The sequence below is a fragment of the Danio aesculapii genome, chromosome 12 (assembly GCF_903798145.1).
Source record: "Danio aesculapii chromosome 12, fDanAes4.1, whole genome shotgun sequence".
In the NCBI taxonomy this organism is placed as follows: Eukaryota; Metazoa; Chordata; class Actinopteri; order Cypriniformes; family Danionidae; genus Danio; species Danio aesculapii.
Window position 1 is genome coordinate 17,061,618 of NC_079446.1, and position 20,221 is coordinate 17,081,838.

The 20,221-nt window shown below is 35.5% G+C and overlaps 2 protein-coding genes across 2 annotated transcripts in view; one reads left to right on the forward strand and one right to left on the reverse strand.

Moving 5' to 3' along the window:
- The window catches only part of arhgap23b (Rho GTPase activating protein 23b), an 89,449-nt gene extending 82,879 nt beyond the window's left edge, over nucleotides 1–6,570 (forward strand). The window contains 3 exon segments of the mRNA XM_056469982.1: nucleotides 516–547; nucleotides 6,423–6,544; nucleotides 6,546–6,570. Coding sequence (XP_056325957.1) covers nucleotides 516–547; nucleotides 6,423–6,544; nucleotides 6,546–6,570 — 179 coding nt within the window.
- A 5,703-nt stretch (nucleotides 6,571–12,273) lies between these two features.
- hexim1 (HEXIM P-TEFb complex subunit 1) lies at nucleotides 12,274–19,514 on the reverse strand. Its single transcript, XM_056469529.1, has 3 exons — nucleotides 19,364–19,514; nucleotides 19,032–19,148; nucleotides 12,274–13,628 (listed from the first exon to the last, which is right to left on the reverse strand). The coding sequence occupies exons 2-3, from the start codon at nucleotides 19,130–19,132 to the stop codon at nucleotides 12,770–12,772; spliced, it is 960 nt and encodes a 319-aa protein (XP_056325504.1). The 5' UTR covers nucleotides 19,133–19,148; nucleotides 19,364–19,514; the 3' UTR covers nucleotides 12,274–12,769.
- Nucleotides 19,515–20,221: the final 707 nt, after the last annotated feature.

Sequence of the window (20,221 nt, forward strand, 5' to 3'; positions counted from 1 at the left end):
TTATGTTAGTCTCATTTTTGTTAATTACTCTTTCTTCATCATTCTCTACATCATTCTGTTAGCTGAGTGAATGGATCAAAGTTTGCAGTAGGCAAGTTTTTTTCTGTTTTTCTTTTCAAAAACATGTTTTATTTTACCATTAGCACAGCCAACAGCAGAATTGTTGTGTTTTCTGATCTTAAAATTTGTAATCCAATATCTGTCATTTAACCAGTACAAGTCAAGAAACTAAATATTTTTATTCACAAGGGTTTTAGATCTTAATGGTGAAGTGTTGTTATGTTAAAAATGCAAAGAGTTATGTTAAAAATGCAAAGAAATACAAGAATACAATTTATTGCTATTTACAGGTTAATAGGTTGCACCTATGTGGGTTTGTGTTGTTTCCTAGTTTGCATTAACTGAAGGAAAACACTGTTTTAAACAATAGTCTGAGTTTTGACCAACTGATTGGGAGAAACTAGTTTCTGACATTAGCCTTGACTCTAACCTTTTACTTTTCCTAACCTATACAGATTCCACCAGCAGTGACTCAGCTACCTCTAAGGTAAGATATTAAAGTCTAAAATCAAAGAGATGAGTCTACAAAAATGTATGTATACCATTGTTTCTGTCGTATTTTAATTCATTTGACATTTGTTCATCTTTAATACATAATTGAAGATATTTAAAGGTGGATATTTAAAGTTGAATTGTTATCTGATAGCATACAAGATATGTTATTAAATTCTCCAGAAAATGTTTTATATGCTTATTTATTACCACAGAAAATAGAAATATCAGAATCAGCAGTTAAGAAACTGCAGTCTGTTCATACTCTTCGCTTTCTGTAGTGTGCAGAACCTCTCAAACCAAAACTTTCTTTTCAGTATTTGATGTCTGAACAAATACAGACCATCTTATTTTAACGGTGTCTGCAGTTTCTAAAATGTGCAAATATTTTTCAGTAACGTTAATTTACAATGATTCAGAAATGATTGTTTTACTTAAACACAGACCTATCGATGGTAAATTCTGAAAAATGTGAATGCGTGTTTTTTATTACATTCAAGCATTCATTTATTAAGCATGCATATATTTAGAGAAGGTGGTATTTTAATCATCCAAAAAGAAAGGAGAAAAAAAAGAGATTAGACTATAGGGCATATGTACACACAAACACACACGTCAGAGTTTTAGCCCCCCTTTGAATTTTTTTTTTCTTTTTAAATATTTCCGAAATGATGTTTAACAGAGCAAGGAAATTTTCACAGTATGTCTGATAATATTTTTTCTTCTGGAGAAAGTCTTATTTGTTTTATTTCGGCTAGAATAAAAGCAGTTTAACATTTTTTATGAAACATTTTAAAGTCAAAATTATTAGCCCCTTTAAGCTAATTTCTTTTTTGACTGTCTACAGAACAAACGATCATTATACAATAACTTGCCTAATTACCCTAACCTGTCTAGTTAACCTAATAAACCTAGTTAAGCCTTTAAATGTCACTTTAAGCTGTATAGAAGTGTCTTGAAAAATATCTAGTAAAATATTATTTACTGTCATCATGGCAGATGAAATAAATCAGTTATTAAAACGATTATGTTTAGAAAAGTGTTGAATAAAAATTCTCACTTCAACTGTGTATGTATATATATATATATATAGAGAGAGAGAGAGAGAGAGAGAGAGAGAGAGAGAGAGAGAGAGAGAGAGAGAGAGAGAGAGAGAGAGAGAGAGAGAGAGATTTAGCAATAGGTTCACTTGTTTATTAGATCTTTTTTTTTTTTGTTAATATTTTTGTAGTTATTCAAGTATTAGATATTCCATAAATATTGGTTAAATACAAAAACAGGGAAAAAATAATAATAATAATAAACCACATAATGTGTGTCATCCTTGTCATGACAGAATGTAATCAATGAGAATAAATGTATCATCATCAAAGGAGTTCACATCTGATTTTGAGCAACTGCCGAGCTGACCTGGGTGCCTGCTCTCGTATTGCTCCGGCAGTACTTTGACGGTACTTATGATTGTAAAGTGGCTGCAGAGCTCATCAACATCAGACAAATTGTCTAACCAGAATGCATTACCTTTGTCAGATGGCAGCTTATTTTTGCAGTTCAGCATAAAGTTGAACTAGCCTATTGATCAAACTTATAGGTCTCTCTGTGTCTCCAGTTTTAAAATAGGAGATCCACATACATGATAAGTTTAATATAAACTTAGATAAACTTAAAACTAAGGGTGGAAAATTATCATGGTTTTAATCTTTAACACTCTGTTCTGTTGTGATCAGTCTGATTTTCACATGCATTTTACACTGATTAGGTTTACATAAGAATGTGGAAACAATGATGTTTGAGGCTCATGGTATGCCATTTCCATGTGCGGAACTATTATTATTCAGCAATGCCTATAGGTATATCCAGATTTTAATTAAATGGCACCTTTTAAAATTTATTCTGAGAGGTTTCTATCTCTCCACTAATATTCACTTTGAAAACCCAGAAGATATATTAAAATAAAACAATCCCTAAAGCACTATCAGTGTAGAATGTAACAAAGCTTGTGTACAGTGCCTGGTTACAAACATTACATCGGTTTTGGTGCGTTAACTGTCGGTACGTGGTGTCAACACACCACTCATTTGCCACAGTAGAAGCTTAACCCTCTACTGCATGCATTATGATAGACCTCTAAAACATATTTGGCTGTTTGTCTTTTCTTAGAAGGGTTTAACTTGAAGTGCTATAAAAAATAATTGGGGAAAAAAAAACTTTAAGGTACGATATGTTGCCATACAACAACAAGATCCAATAGTGGATCTAACTTAGAAATTCCAAACATCTTTATAATTGCTATTTTCCTTTTAATTAATAATTCTGTTGTTTTAAATGTTGTTTGTGTTGATTTAATTGGTGTTCCAGTATTATAATCTTTAACACGCTGATAAATGACACCTTATACATACTTTACAACAACTTTTATTCCAACAGCTTTTATTTATTCAAAATTTTTAAAGCTAATTATTATTGAAAACAAATATAATATTGTATCATGGATACAACATACAGTAGGTCCAATAAATATTATAACAAATAAATAACAAGTCTAACATATCCAGATGCATCCGATTAATATAGCTAACATTGTTTACTATACTACACCTGTCTTAACTGCCTCTGAACTAACTAACTGTCTCCATCACTGCTCATCAAATTTCCAATCTGCATCATTGACATGGTCACTAAATCCTGTCTCATCCTCACTTTCATCAGCAAGAAGGGCCAGTTCTCACCTTTTTTCCCCCTTACCATAGTGGTGGTGCAGATATCCTTTTACCTGTATTCATAGCTAATAATTAAAAATAAATTTGATCGTATTCAGGATTGCATCCCTAAAAAAAATTTTTTTTTTTTTTAAAGATTTGTTTTTTAAATAACATGCATGTTTAAAATATATTTTAAATGGAACCTTTATTTACTTAATATAAAAGTAAAAACAATAAATTCACAAAAAAAAAATTCACAAACTAAGCCATATTTGTGATTTAGATTTTAATACCTGCATGTGCAGTTTGAAAAGAAGTAACAACATAATATCTCAATGGTTATAGACAGATTTTACAACATATGATAGAATATTTATAAAAGAGCTGTATGATTTATATAGATATCATGGCATTGGTCAGGGCCCCCTATTTTCCCAGGGCCCTAAGCGACTGCTTATGGTTAAGTCTGCCCTAGATCATATTCATAATACAAATGCCATTTACGACTAATTAACATTATATTACTAGCATTAATGTTGTAGCTGACCTTGCTAGCTAGCTAAGCTATTGCAATATTGCACATTCCACTATTGCAGTGTGTTGCCATTTGGCAACACATACATTTGATCAATTTACAAAAAACTAATTCCATACAAACTACTTTGAGTGGTGAATATGTCATCATAACTTAACAGAGGTGATTACTTTGTTTTTGTTTTGTTTTTTTGTGGATGTGACACAATTGGGAAATGCAGTGCTTCTTGTACATTCTGAGACCCACTTTATATGGGATATCACTTAGCCAGTGGAGATCGCTCATTTTTTAAGAAAACAGACCTTAAACGCACCGATTCTGTAATGGCATACAGTTCACCAGAAGCGCTTGACCCAGGTTACTGACAAATTAAAACTCCTTCCGCATATGCCCTATTGAAAATTCTATCAACAATACATAACCCTCATGTTGTTACAATAAATCTCTGTCCTTAGAGCGCATTGAAGATATTTTAAATGAAGCAAGAATTTTCTGTCCCTCCACTGATAGTATACTTTTAACTTAGAAAGCCTAGAAAGACAAGAAAAACAATGTGTATATAGCACTTGTGAAATAACAATATACATTATTTTATAAAACAACAGAAATACTTTTTTCTGCACTGAAAAAAACTTTAATATGGTCTTTTAAGAGATGCCTCTTTTAATAAAAGTTTAGTTAAAAATATTGTCCAAAATATTTCCTATATTCATGTTCATGACATTTATAATAACCTCATAGCAACCATGTTTATGACAGATTTATGACAAGTCATGTTGTTTTGGGTAATGTCAAGATGTCATGTGATGTGTTTGTTTTTTACTACTGTCAAACAATCAATCTCGATTAATCACATCCAAAATAAAAGATTGTAATTACTTTAATTAGAGTATGAATAATACTAATGTTATAATAGTAGTGGAATTACTACAAATTATAATTAGATAAGCAGATAATTATAATATAGCAGAATATAGAGACAATAAATAGTCTGTAGTGAATAGTACAGTAATATAATAACATAACTACACTAAATACAGTAGCATAATAATGGTTATATAATATCCATCAAGCAATGTATCGGATATTTAATCTGAACCATTTCAAACAAATGTTTGTTGTAGAAAGTGTTCAGTTTGGCAATGGGGTGCAGCCTTATTTTGTGGCAGACAGACACAACTAATAATGAAAGAAAGAAAAAAAAAACATTGACGATGTCAACCAAATGCTGATTTAATGTAGTAAATTAAAAGTTCACTAATAAAGAAAATTTATTTATTTATTTATTTATTTTTGAAAGCAACCTCACTTTTACCGCATTTTACACAAATCTATTTCCAGACATTTCCAGTACTGAAGCTTTTCCAGGCAGATTTCTTGGTGTCTTGGAGATGTTCTTCTAGATTTAATCTGTCTCAGTTTGTTGTGTTTCTTTGTGATAATGGAGATCTCTGCATGCAGCATCAGCTGCTTTTTGCAAACAAAAAAACAAACTACATCATTATAATTTTTAGTAAATTGAAATGTAAACTGGGCAGCACGGTAGCAAAATTGCCTCACAGCAGGAAGGTTGCTGGTTCAAGCCTAAACTGGGTAAATTGGCATTTTTGTGTGGAGTTTGCATGTTCTCCCCATGTTGCCGTGGGTTTCCTCCAGCTGCTCCAGTTTCCCCCACAGTCCCAAGACATGCGGTACAGGTGAATTGAATAAGCTAAATTGGCCGTAGTGTATGTGTGTGAAGGAGTGCATATGGGTGTTTCCCAGTGTTGGGTTGCAGCAGGAAGGGCATCTGCTGCGTAAAACATATGCTGGATAAGTTGGCAGTTCATTCCGCTGTGGCGACCCCTAATTGATAAAGGGACTGAGCCGAAAAGAAAACGAATGAATGAATGACACACTATGCTAAAAGATAGAAATAACCATCTTTAAATCTTTCTAATCTTTTCTTTCAAAAGCTTTCTAATATTTTGGCCTCTACTCAACAACACACTAGTAATTAATAGCAAATACTAGAGTATTTTTGAACCATACTATTGTAAACTACTTAATCCGTGTGGTGGTCCTATAGTTTCTATGATAACACAGCCAACATTTGTACAACTACAATATGCCACAGTAAAACTAAAAGTAGTAAAAACTAAAGTATACTGCAGTATGTATTACAGTTATCAGATCTCTGTAATTAGCATTCAGTAACAAAGGGTTGTACTGTATACAGTGCAATACACTTAGTATGGTTCAAAAACACTAGAATTTACTATTAAACTTCTATAGTATTTTTTCATATGGGCTATATGACATTATTTTGGTGCAGTGCTGATGCCCATGATTTCTTAATACAAAGAAACACAAAGTTACAACTTATGCACCGTGTATGAATATGTTTTGAGGTGTGGATATTAGCAAAACCACCTGCTTATTTTTTTTAACAGACTTAATATTTATTTGTTCAAGAATACAAGGGTCAAAAAACAAAAATAAATAACATAAAATAACCTTTTAGAAATGTTTTTAAAGGGTTAACTAAAAAAGGCAAAAATGTTTGTTTTATCGAAAATACCTTTTTCAAACCATTATTTTAATCTTATCATCTTTGCTTTTTCTACACTTAAATTTTACTTCTTTTATTACAGGGAACTTCCAAGAAAGATCTTAGTGCCAAGGACTTCTTTTCCCTGTCTGACATATCAGCCATAACCTGTAAGAGAAAGAAACACCAGAGCACCTGTCCTGCAGACAGCAGTGCAGATGAAGACTCATGAGCCGATCAAAATGAGCTAGCAATTATGAGGAAATCAGTGGCAACAGAGAGGTTCTAAAGGGTGGTGAAACATGACAAAGCAGACATCCACCCTGAAAATCAGAAATAAAACCAAGAAGGTCAGCAAGATGGAGGTAAAACCAGAACAAGTGGATGAGGACAAAGAAAGAAAACAAGGAGGATTGTAAAGAACGTCATTCTGCAGATAGAACCAGCTGAGGTTTTTGATAAGCATCAAATGGGTCATATTCAGTTTTATCTGTCTGTATTCAGGCAACAGTTTGTCAGGGATAAGACCATCCTCACAGCCAACCATTTCTTCTTCCCCCAACTACTCCAATACAACACAGCCCTTAAATAACCCACAGTGCTGCACAAAACAAAATTTAGACAATATGTGAGAGTCTTGCAAACAATGATTCTGCCATAGAAGGGATGAAGTGCAGACACTCTGGTAAGCTGAGGATAGTGTTCCTGATTTATTTTATTTTTCGATAACATTTTTATTTATGAATGTTGTTTAACCATGTTGGTGATTCCTGAATTGACCTTTGTCCTCTAAGTAAATTATGTCATTCTTTTCTACATGTGCTCTTCATTAACATGGCCTTAAGCGTAATTGTACCTGCTTTTCTTTAGTGCAGGCTTACTTTCTTCCATATGACCTATTGCTGTCTTCATGTTCTTCTTGAGCAGTTTTTGCAGATAATCTTGTAGCTAGATGGCCAAAAAAGTTCCTCTCCCTGAGCTTCTGTTTCACCAGATACTCCAGCACTACCTGTGTTTACTGCTGTTGTGTTCTTTCTTCTGTTGAACACAAAATAAGATATTCTGAAGAATGTCCAATATATATATTTTTTATTTTATCTTTTATTATTGTTTAGAAGGAGGAAGGTTTGGAACAAGTGGAGGATGAGTAAATAATGGCAATGTCCTTTTTAAAGGGCACCTATGGTGAAAAATTTACTTTTCAAGCTGTTTAGACAGAATTGTGTGTAAGTATAGTGTATAAACTGTCATATTGGGGTGAAATAAACACACCCAGTCCTTTTTTTTTAATTTAACAACATAAAAACGGTGGACCAATTGGAACTGTTTTCAGATCGACCGCAACTTTACGTAGGAGAGCGGTCCCCCCCGCCCACCAATATTGATTGACAGCTGCGCGCATTAACATGTCCGGTAGTCACGTGTATAATCATATAATCAAGACAGGACGAGCGCAAAGCAGCCGGGAATAAAAGGTGTGTTCAGTTCGCTAGGATCATTAATCATCATCAAACGAGATCAAGAGTGAGTTTTACAAGTTTAAAATGTTTTAAAACAGTGCACATGTGTAATGAATTACAGCGATTCACTTTAGATGCACTTAATCAGCACAGCTGCGTGCAGAACAATTGTAAAGGAAGACGCTTCAATCCCGGTTATTAATATACATTAATATAAGAGATATCCATACAGTAGTGGATATTACCAGTATCATGTCACATGCGTGCAAAACGAGTGCAAAGCTTAACGTGCTCTCTCTCTCTCTCTCTCTTTGTGTGTGTGTCTGCGTTTCTGAGCTAAGTATGTGTGTGTGTATGTCTGCGCTACGTTTGTGTGTGTGTATGTGTGTGCGCTATGTGTTTGTGTCCTTGCTGTGTGTGTGCGTGAACTTTGTAATGACATTGTGTGTGACTCATTGTTGCAAATCCACAAAAAAATGCATCAAATAGTGATTGTTAAAGTTCTTACTGTAGTATTTCTCACACACGTTATGTGAGATCTGCTTCCTGAGGCAGCCGAGGGCGGCGATTGCTGACAGGCACGTGGGAACGGTGGGCGGGGAGGACTAGCCTTAAAGGACCAGTACAAAAAAACAGCAAAACCTTTTTTCCAGCTATAATATAGACACTTCAAACAGCTATAATAAATAATCTGATGGGTGTTTTCAGCTGAAACTTTACAGACACATTCTGGGGACACAAAAGACTTATATTAAATATGAAAAAAGGGGTAACCTATGTGCCCTTTAAAAAAAAAACACTGAAAAATAGATCCAGTCCTTTAGTGCTCCCACTTTTTAAAACTCATCTTAACGCCAATATTATTGGGCCCTTTAAGCAATATTGTATTCGATCGGCTACAGAATAAACAATTGTTATACAATGACTTGTCTAATTACCCTAACTTACCAAGTTAACCTAATTAATTAAGCCATTAAATTGCACTTGAAGCTCAAAACTAGTATCATGAAAAATATCAAGTAAAATAGTATGTACTTCATCATGGCAAAGATAAAAGAAATCCTATTATTGGTTATTGTTATTAGAAATGACTTATTAAAACTATTATGTTTAGAAATGTGTTAAACAGGACTTGGGGAAAATATCAAATAATTAAAATTTAACAAGAACACTAATAATCGGACTTCAACTATGTTTGTGTGTATATATAACTGTCAACTGTTCTATAAGAGGTGACAAAAATAGGTTTTTAAAAGAACTTGCATGTAACTGTGTGGATTTGGAGTCACAGTATATAATATAATCTACTTCGTATTATGTGGTGGTGTTGTTCTGAATGTTCAGGTGTCTACCTAAGTAACTTGTAACCCATGCCATTTTATTAATTACTAGAGTAGGGATGTCAAACTCAGAGCCTGGAGGTCTGCTGCCCTGCACAGTTCAGTTCCAATCCTGCTTTAACACTTAAGTCGCGGTCACACTACACTTTTCACCCCATAGACTTCCATTCATACACATGCGAATGTGGTAGACAGAAAAAGCAAGCTCGTGTGACAGGTTTCGCAGTTTGCTGAGTTGCAAGGTTTAAGCTTGGTGAACTCTGACCTGCAAAATAGCATCACGTGACTGTGAATCCAACAGATGATCAAAACATGAACTCTGTGTACTAAAATTTTTTTTTTAATATGGAGCAGCTGCTCACTTTTTTAAATGTCTAATCATCTTATTTAATCCTGCCCCTTTTTGCAGTGCCGTATGATAGAAGTTTGCATTCTCAAAAGTGTGACTGCAGCCTTACCCATTTAAAACAAGCCTGAAGGACTTAATAATTTGATCAGGTCTGTTTAATTAGGGTTGGAACTAAACTTGTGCAGAGCTGCGGCACTCCAGGAACTGAGTTTGACACCTGTGTACTAGAGCAGGGGTGCCCAAACTTTTCTAATGAAGGGCCAAAAACCTAACTTTATTAAGGCTATAGTGGGCCGAAGGTAAATATAGGTGCCATGGTAATTTCCTAATTTATTTAATATTATTTGAAAATAACTAAAAGAGCATTGCTTTATATTAACTAATACTAGATATATATAGCCACCTATGATTTATATATTTTTTTTGTTTACAAATATTTCCCAATGTTCCCGATATTTAACAAAGTTAGGAAATTTTCACAGTAATGTCTGAATATTTTTTTCTTCTGGAGAAAGTCTTATTTGTTTTATTTCGGCTAGAATAATAGCTGTTTCAAAATTTTTATTAACTATTTTAAGGTTAAAATGATTAGCTCCTTTAAGCTATTTTTCCCTGACTGTCTACAGAACAAACCATCATTATACAGTAACTTGCCTAATTACCCTAACCTGCTTAGTTAACCTAATTAACCTGGTTAAGCCTCTAAATGTCACTTTAAGCTGTATAGAAGTGTCTTAAAAAATATCTAGTAAAATAGTATTTACTGTCATCGCAGATAAAATAAATAGGTTATTAAAAAGGAGTTATTAAAATTATTATGTTTAGAAAAGTGTTGAATGGAAAAAAATAAACGGGCTAATAATTCTGACTTCAACTGTGTGTGTGTGTATGTATATATATATACATACATTTTATACTGAACTTATTACAGTAAAAATAAAATCTCATTTATAACAGAATATAGTTACACTAGTTTTTGCCTTGATTTGCTCGCCGATGTCTTCTGCATAGTCCTCTATTTGTCAAGTGACATCATTTACATTTTAAAAACTTATATTCATTTCTATTTAATTGACATGTAATTAGGTCAATTTAGAAATGACAATCTGTTAAAGACATTGCCCCAACCCTCTCTATCATTCTCAGACGGGATGGTGGGCCAACTTTGGCTCGCGGGCCATACTTTGGGCATCTCTGTAGTAGGTCAAATGTCATGTGCAGAACATAAATGTCGCACTGCGATAGGTTAAAGTAGGTCTCTCACAGGGAAAACGAATAAAATGTTTAACACGTACTCATAAAGAGGATTAGACTGTTCAAAAGATTGTAGTCTGAAGCGGTTCATAAAAAAAGAAAGAATACCTGCCCTGTACCCATTTTCCATTGCTATACATTTCCACTATATATATTTCCAAAAATATATATTGATGTCTTTTGAGAGGCTATAGCTGTTGTCATGAAATACCAACTCACTGTGCTTCGTCCTCTACTGCCTACTTGGCATGTGTCAGAGATGGCTTTGATGAAATGTTTGAAATCCTGTGCATGCACATGCAGTTTTTTGGTGATTGAAGACTACTTTTGTAACACATTTACAAACCTTTAACTAAATATGTATGATGTACACACAAAAACACATACTTGCAGTGTCAACATTTGAAGTGGATCAAAACCTTTCAACAAAGTACGCTCACAACACCCATGCTTGACTTTTTAAACTTAAAAAAAAAAAAAATGTAAACACTTCATTTGATCCACTTCTAATTTTAACTGTATATTTGGTATGTTTTTTTTTTTCTTTTGGCAACAGTCTATTAACCTTTGTTCTGTTAATGAATAATTCTGTGGAAAAGCCTGCACCATATTAAAAAAAAATTTGGTTAATCAACATGTGATGTTAACCTTTATGACACTTCTTTACCTTACAACAATGGCAATTTTAACTTAAAGGGACAGATCTCCCAAAACTGATACTCACCCTTCACTTGTTCCAAACCCATTTGACTTTCTTCTGCTGAACACAAAAATTTAATATTCTATATAAAAAAAAAATAAATAAATAAATAAAAAAAAAAAAGCAACCTGTAACCAAATGACTTATTGTTTGTTTCTTCTATTCAAGTCAGTGGTTACAGGTTTGCAGCTTTCTTCAGTGTTCACCAGATTTGGAAATCACATGAGGGCGAGTAAATTTTCATTTTTAGTTGAACTATAGCTTTAAAGAACAAGGTTCTCCAGAGCTATAGGGCCACACTGGATCTGAACGCATAGAAAACTGCAATTTTTACACCATCATTGAGTCTGAACTTATGTAAAGGCATGTCAATTTATATTCGTCATGTTTTATTAATTTCAGTAATATGCAAATAGGATTTACGTGCAATAATTAATAAAGTAATACGTTTTGTATTAGATACGAGACTTACTTTGTTTACCAAACAAGTGGTTATAATTGAATTGACATTTTTTAATTTCATGTGTGGTTTCTGTGCTCTCAAAATGGTTACACAAGACATTAAATGATATGCATGAGTGCACTCACACACACCAATCTATCTATGGCACAGAAATGGCACAAAATTTACATATTCTGACAGGCTATAATACAAGCTACAATTTCACGGTGATACTTTAAAGGTTTAAAATTATTTATTAATTTGCAAACTCATGCACGTACGTTTATCGGTTAACAACATCGGTCTTTCAAGATAGTTGCTATTGGACGTGGGTGTGTCAGAAGAATAATAAAAGAAAACAAAAAAAGATTGTAAACATTGACAAGTGAATAGATGCAAAACATTAGAATTAAAATATGAAATTAATTTAATTAACAATATATTTGGGCAAAACAACATTAACGGTTTTCCACCGTTTACAACAATATCTTTCCATGCATTAACACACTGTAGCATGTACGCCATCAGATATGAATCTGAACGCTGTACTTGTTTCGGAGTGAAAGGCGATTTCAAACATTCACTTATGGCAAGGTAACAAAACACCAGAAGTTAGCTGAGATGTACTTGTGACCAAGGCAAAAACTGTCACAAGTGCTCAGTTTTGACCGTTTTTAATCCTAATAAAAGCAGAAGGTTATTCGTTGTATCAGTTCAATTGTACAAATTACTAACGTATATTTAAGTGGACTGATCAAAAATTATGGGCCGCACGAGAATAGTTGTCAGAAAGAGAGAACAAAAATTAAGAGGGCAAAGGCCGAGAGAGTATTATTACCACAGACATGAAATTTACAGATAAACAGTGATAATTTCCGTGTAAAAACGGAAAATGGAAAAACGATTCAGCTCTGCTGAGACTGATTGAGTTCTGGCTCCTTACTTGCGGGCGTTTTGAGTAATAACTCGTTATTCTCGGCCCTCAGTCTTTCCACTTCAATCTCCAGTTCTCGCACGCGCTGGGAGCCAGTCCCTTCAGCCGGGGACTCGGGGTTCCTCCGGACGTGGCGGAGCCAGTTGTTCTCCTCCTCTAACCGCGACATGCACTTCTCCAGCTCCAGGTATTCCCGAACTAGTTCTTGTTTAGACATATTCTGAAGTGCCTCTACGTGGTACCTTTCATAGGTCTCAGAGAAGTCCTTCTGCAAAAACTCCCCGCCTGCTTGCCCGGGTCTTCCCATACCGTCGCTTCCTCCGCCGCCTTCCTCCTCCTCGTCCTCTTCGGCCTCGAAATTCTCGTCCTCACTGGCCGTGTCATCGGAGCGGATGGCCCCGGATTTTCGACCTCCCAGCTCCGTGTTGAGATCGGGTTCTTCACGGTCGTGCTCCTCCATTAGAAACTGGGTGGTGTTGTACGGGGCGACGGGGAGACCTTTAGCAAACATTTCGGCGCGCACTCGCGACGCCCGCGCGGTTTCGCGTTCATCCAGCTCTTTTTTTTCCTCCCAGGTCAGTTTAAAATAAGGCTTCCAGCGGCGCTTCTTCTTGGAGGGTCGCCGTCTGTGTTTCTTTTTGCCCTGGCGGCCATCAGATAACCCATCGGCGTTTACAGTCGCGCAATCAGAGTCTCTCTTACTACTCGTTTTGTCCGCAGGAAACCCGTCGTCGCTTGCTGCATCTCCAGTCCTGGGTTCAGGATCACTCCGATCCCGACACATCGGATGCACATCTCCTGACACCAAACCAGGACATATCTCCATCCGATTTCTTTGCACTTGTCTTCTTCTTCTTCTTCTTGTGTGTTGTTTGGCGGTTGGCAACCAGCTTTTTGGAGCATTACCGCCACCATCTGGATTGGAGTGTGAATCAGGAGTTGGCTAAATTATGCATTCCTTATAGTGTAACAAAGCGGCACAAAAGAAAAGCTCATTCCAAAAAAAAAAAAAAATAACAATAAATACAAATTTTTTTTTTTCTAAATTTACACAAAAAAAAAAACCCAACCAAAAAAAATTTATACAAATTCCTTCCTAAAAATACCCATTTCCTTGATCATAAGTACATTTATATTCTATTACCTAACCCTGTGTCTTTCAAAAAGTTATACACGTATCTAAAACATATATCCCCCGTGCTCAACTTTAAGATATTCTCTATTTTAGGTTCCACTTGTTTTTCCTGTAACTGTGTGAACAATATATTTCTTTCTGTGTGGTAAATTGGGCATTGCATCAATACATGTTCTACAGTCTCCTGGTTGTTATTACATTCACACATCCCATCTGCATGTTTATTGATCATGTGTAATGTACTATTGAGTGCTGTGTGATTAAATCTCATTCTTGTGAACTTGTCTTCTTCCTGTTTGCTTTTCCTTGTTTCCCTACCTTTTCCAACTTTGTTCTGTATGTTGTAATATTGACGTCCTGTACTCCCATTTTTCCATATCTGTTGCCATTTTCCCAATACTTTAGTTTTAACAATACTTTTGATTTCTGACTTGCTGTATTTGATGTTAATGTCTATTGTAGTTTGCTGTGCTGCCTGTTTTGCCAATTTGTCTGCCATCTCATTCCCACTGACCCCTATGTGTGCTGGTACCCACAACAATGAAATGATGACTCCTGATTTTATGAGATTATTTCCCATCTGCACTATTTCATAAATGATGTCCTGCCGTGACTCTGATACTAAATTTTTTATACTAATAAGTGCTGAACTTGAATCAGACGCAATGACTACTTTAATTGGTTTATTATCCTCAACCCACTTTAGAGCCAACCATATCGCTACCAATTCTGCTGTATACACTGCTAAATTGTTATTAATTCTTTTTGCAGCCTCAATCTTTAACTTTGGAATAGTGTATGACACTCCTACCCTTTGTCCAATTCTTGATGCATCTGTGTATATTTCAGTTGTCTCATTGTATTTTTCCTTTATATAATTTTCTACTCGTTTACTGTCGATCTCACTTTCTTGTTTTTCTTTCAGTATTTCAAAATCAACTTCCAAATCTCCAAGCAGCCATGTGGGAACTACTGGAAATACTACAGTGGGCGAAACTGTTAGTGTATCTATTTCCATGTCATTTATTTTATTTCGTATAATCCATCCATAACCTTTAACATCCTGTTTCTCTCGTTCTTGACATTGCATTAGAACTGTTTGTGTTATGTGATTATCATTATGACCTTTCAAGTTTGCCCAGTATACTACTGCCAGTTGATCCCTTCTAAGGTGTAAAGGCATCTCTCCCATCTCAACTTGTAATGCTGCTACTGGTGTGGTTTTCATGGCTCCACAGCATACTCTTAGTGCTTGATTTTGGATTTTATCTAACTGTTTTAATGTTGTATTAGCCGCTGATCCATACACCATACACCCATAGTCAATCACTGATCTTATCAACCCTGTATAAATTGTTTTTAATGCCGTTCTACTAGCACCCCAGTCAACACCACATAGGCACCTCATCACATTTAACACTCTCTTACATTTATCAATCATTTTCCTAATATGTGTGTTCCATGTGAGTCTCCTATCAAACCACAGTCCCAGATATTTAAATGATTCAACATTCTCCAACTCTTTATCCCCCAATCTTAATTTTAATTCCCCTCTTGTTGTCTTTTTGGTAAATAGCATTACTTTTGTTTTTTCTTGAGATATTCGAAATCCCCACTTAACTGTCCAATCCTGCACTGAATTTAATATCTGTTGCATTTTCTTTATTATAAAAGTTACGTTTCTCCCTCTTTTCCAAATCGCACCATCATCTGCAAATAATGCAACCCCTGTATTATTTTCTATCTCCTTAAAGATCCCATCAAACATTACAGAAAACAAAAAAGGGCTAATGATGCTTCCTTGTGGTGTACCATTTTCTACTCTGTAGCATCCACTAAATGTACCATTTATTTTTACTATTATAGATCTTTCTGAAAGGAATTCTTTAACCCATCTCAGTATTCGTCCCTTAATTCCTAACTGGTCAAGTTTGATTAACACTCCATCTATCCACAACATGTCATAAGCTTTCTCTATGTCTAAAAATACGGCTATTACTGATTCCCTGTTTACTTGTGCTTTTTTAATATCATCTTCTAACCTTATAATTGGATCCATTGTCCCTCTACCTTTCCTAAATCCACTTTGGTAGTTTCCTAATTTTCCTTTAGTTTCAACCCAGTAAACTAATCTGTCATTAATCATTTTTTCCATCGTTTTCCCCATATGTGATGTCAAGGCTATCGGTCTATAACTGGTTGGCTGTTTTGGATCTTTCCCAGGCTTTTTAATGGGAATGATTACTGCCTTCTTCCATTCCTTTGGAATAACCCCTACTTCCCATATTTTGTTATATAACCTTAACAGCACCTCCTTTCCTTTATCAGTTAGATTTTCTAACATAGTGTAACAAATTTCATCTTTTCCTGGAGCTGTTTTCCCTAATTTCTTCAATGCCCTATTAAGCTCTGTCCCTGAGAAATGTATATTTAGTACCTGGTCCTCTTCATCTTTTCCTAAACCAAACTGATATCTTTTACAAGTTTCCTCCCTACCTCTTTTCTCCTCCTGGCTTAAATTGTCTGTGCTGTGTACTTTAACTAAGGTCCTTGCTATGACTTCTGCTTTCTCTTTATTATTAATAATAACCCTCTGCCCATCCAACAGCATTGGATATCCATATTCTTTTCCATTTCCTTTCATTTTTTTAATCATTCCCCATACTCTCTCTACTGGTGTTGTTCTGCCAATAGACTCACAAAATTGTCTCCAATATTCTTTCTTTGATTTTTTGACCGTTTTCCTTACTATTGCCTGTGATTTTTTGTATTCAATAAGGTTTTGAAAGTTGTGTGTTCTTTTCATTTTTTTAAATGCTTTATTTCTCTCCTTTATAGCTTTCTTACACTCCTTTGTCCACCATGGAACAATTTTATTAATTATTTTAGGTTTAGATTTAGGTATTGCCATGTTTGCTGCTTCAATTATTCCTCCACTAACTCTTACACACATACTTTCAATATCTAAATTGTCCTCAATCTTTTGCAAACGATCTTCACTGATTTCCCTAAATTTATCCCAGTCTGCTCTTTCTAAAATCCACTTCTCCTCTCTCACTTCAATTTCTTTTACACATTCTATTCCTATTTGAGTTTTGATTGGGTAATGATCACTCCCAACTGTACTACCTCTTAATACTTCCCATTCACATCTATCTGCAATATCTTTGGTAACTATTGTAATGTCTATTGCTGATTCTGTACCTCTTGCTATATCCAATCTAGTTCCTGTCCCGTCATTAATGCAAATTAGCTCTTCTTCTTCTATGAATTCTTCAATTACTCTCCCATTATTGTCATTTCTGTTTCCCCATAATGTACTGTGGGCATTAAAATCTCCACACCAGACTGTTTTTCCATTAATATCCTCCCATATCTCCTCCAACTGTTCCCTTTCTAACATTCTACATGGGTTATAAAAATTTATTATTTTTACCTTACCTTCATTTGACCATATCTCTACAATAATATATTCTAATTCATTCCCTCTCTTTACTTCTCTATATTGGATACCTTTTTGTATAAATGTAATAATTCCCCCACCTTTACCTATTTTCCTATCCATTCTTACTGCATTGTACCCTTTAATATTAAAGTCCAATCTTGATATTAACCATGACTCTTGCACACACACTATATCGGGTTTTTCATTTAAATTATCTATATATTTCTTAAATTCCTGACCATTAGAAATTAAACTCCTCGCATTCCACTGCAGTAAAATTATTACCATTATGCAGTTCCACCCCATGCTTGTGATTGTTGTTGCTGAACTTCTTCATTTAATGTGTTTCTCACTGTTTCCCAAGAGATTCCTTTAATGCCCAAGTATTTCTCCGCTGCCTTAACTATTATTTTAATCCTTTCCGTGCGGCTTGTTGTCTGTGCTGAACAGTTGATCACCTCTGCCATAAAAAGAACAAAGTCATTTTTATCCACAATCATTGTTTCTTCCTTTATTTTATCACACTTTTTACAATTGATCATGTCTTTGCTTGCTTCTCTCATTGTTGGTATCTGTACTGTCTGTTCCCTTGTAGGTCTAACTTTCTTTGTTGCCTCTGCATAAGATATTCCTTGAGTGGCTTTTATTCTTTGTACCTCTTGCATTCTTTTATTTACCTCACACCCTCGGTATGCTGAACTATGTTCTCCACCACAGTTGCAACATTTAAGTTTGGCTTCCTTATCACATTGTCCATAGTCATGCTCTCCACTACATTTACTACATCTCATTTTTCCCTTACAGACCGCTGCAATGTGACCAAACCGTTGACATTTGTAGCATCTAACAGGTGGCGGTATGTACATTCTGACTTCATAACTCATGTATCCTATGAAGACTTTGTTAGGAAGTTGTGTTTCATCAAATGTTAGCATTATCGAAAGACTGTCAGTTATGGCTCCGTTCCATCTTGTTTTCAAGCGCTTAGCTTCTTTTACTTTAACATTCGTTATTCCTTCAATCACATTGTTTATTGACTCACTGATCGGTATGCCCGTGATTACACCTCTTATAAGTTTTCTGTCAAAGACCTCTGAACATTTCACTTTTTTACCATTTATTTTATTTACTTTAATTGCTTTCTTTTGTTGAACCTCATCTTTACATGAAACTAATAAGCTTCCATTCCTCAATTTTTTAGCAGATCTTACCTCCCCAATCTCTTTATACAGAGCTTTCGTCAGTTGTATAGGACTCCAGTCCTCAAATGTAGCCCCTTCCTGTATAAGTCTAACAAACACTTTATACTCTCTGTTTTTTCCCGCAACATTGGATCTCATCTCTTCGTCACTATCTGGTTTGTTTTTCTTTTTCCGCTTTTTACCTCTATAGTTTGTCCATGGTTCGCCACTCTCACTACCCTCCATTTCCTCTACCTCACTTCCTGATCCGTCATTTCCGTCTCCCCACTCCTGACCATTCTCAATCCAGTCGTTGCCAACCGCCTGTACTGCTCCTCCTCCACTTGATGCCGCCATCCTCAATGAACCGTGTGTCAGCTCAGAGCAGCAACTGATAGCCAGCAGTTAGCGTCGATTGCTAGCCCACGCGGAGCGTTAGCGGAACCTCAAAAATCGCGACATTCGCACCTGCTTTCTTTGCACTTGTTTCGAGGAAACGACACTTGTACGACAATCTCTCTGCCGCCCCCTGCGGTCATCCTCCAGTATAGTTTCTTCTTTAATAAGCTCCATAACTGCACACTCCCACCTGAAGGAGATACAAGTTTCTGATCAGTCAGATGGGGACACAATCGTATGTTAAACTGTGATATGAAAAGAACCCAACTTCATAAACACTATAATTTTAAACAACACACAAAACACCCAAGAGGGAAAAAGTCATTGTTTACTCAAGTAGTACACGATTTAAACATAAGAAACAGCATTAACAAACACGCACAAGTTACATATCAGTTAACTTACCTTTTAACTCAAATCTCGTGTTTGAGTTGTTATGCTATATGATACTGTTGATTTTAACTATTTACGTTCCCTCTACTATTTAACGCTGTCTCAACGAATACAAGAGCATCTCCCTCCAACTCAAACTCCAATTCGCTTCTGCTACTGAGAGGAGTGGAGCTTGTGAATTTATTGCCTCCCCCACGTAAAAGCGCATGCGGCCAGCCCTACAGTTTTCTCGTGCTTTGTGGGACTTGAAGTCCCGCAAAGCATTGCGCACGACCACATCTCTGCCGCGAAACCTCCATTACCCACAATTCAGCAATAGTTTTCTGCCCTGACCGGGATACACCCACCAATCCATTTCATTGGATACAAAGTTTTTTGTGCGTCTGCTGGCCAATAATAGCATTATGATTGGTGGTTTTCATTGTCAATCAAAAAGAAAGCTGTCCCGGCCACTCTAGCGGACACTACCAAGCGTAGTCGAAGCGGGTAGAAACATCCGCCTCAATCTATAACATAATAAACATTCATCAATCTACAAATGAGTAACACGGTAAACTATGTTGAAGCCATTTTGTATTTGCTAAAAACGGCACAAGTACAATATTATCTGTCGTGCTTAGTTATTTTAGATATGTGTACTAACATTAAACACCCTGCGCCCTTGTGAGGATTGCTCACACCTCACGCATAAACTAGTTCTTCTTTCAGCATAAGTGCATTTTCTCAATTCAGACGTAATAAACATGCTGTCGTGGTGACATTACGATTTATAATTAAGTTACCGAAATATGCTTCCCTTGTACAAGTGAAATAATGCATTCAAACATAAAACATTACTGGGTTGTTTCTTGCTTGTAACCTAAAGACAGC

Coding starts and splice junctions, on each gene's coding strand:
- hexim1 (XM_056469529.1), bottom strand. CDS start 19,132: ATGGAGCTTATTAAAGAAGAAACTATACTGGAGGATGACCGCAGGGGG. Junction 13,629..19,031: donor TCGAAACAAGTGCAAAGAAA/GCAGGTGCGAAT, acceptor AGTGCAAAGAAA/TCGGATGGAGATATGTCCTG.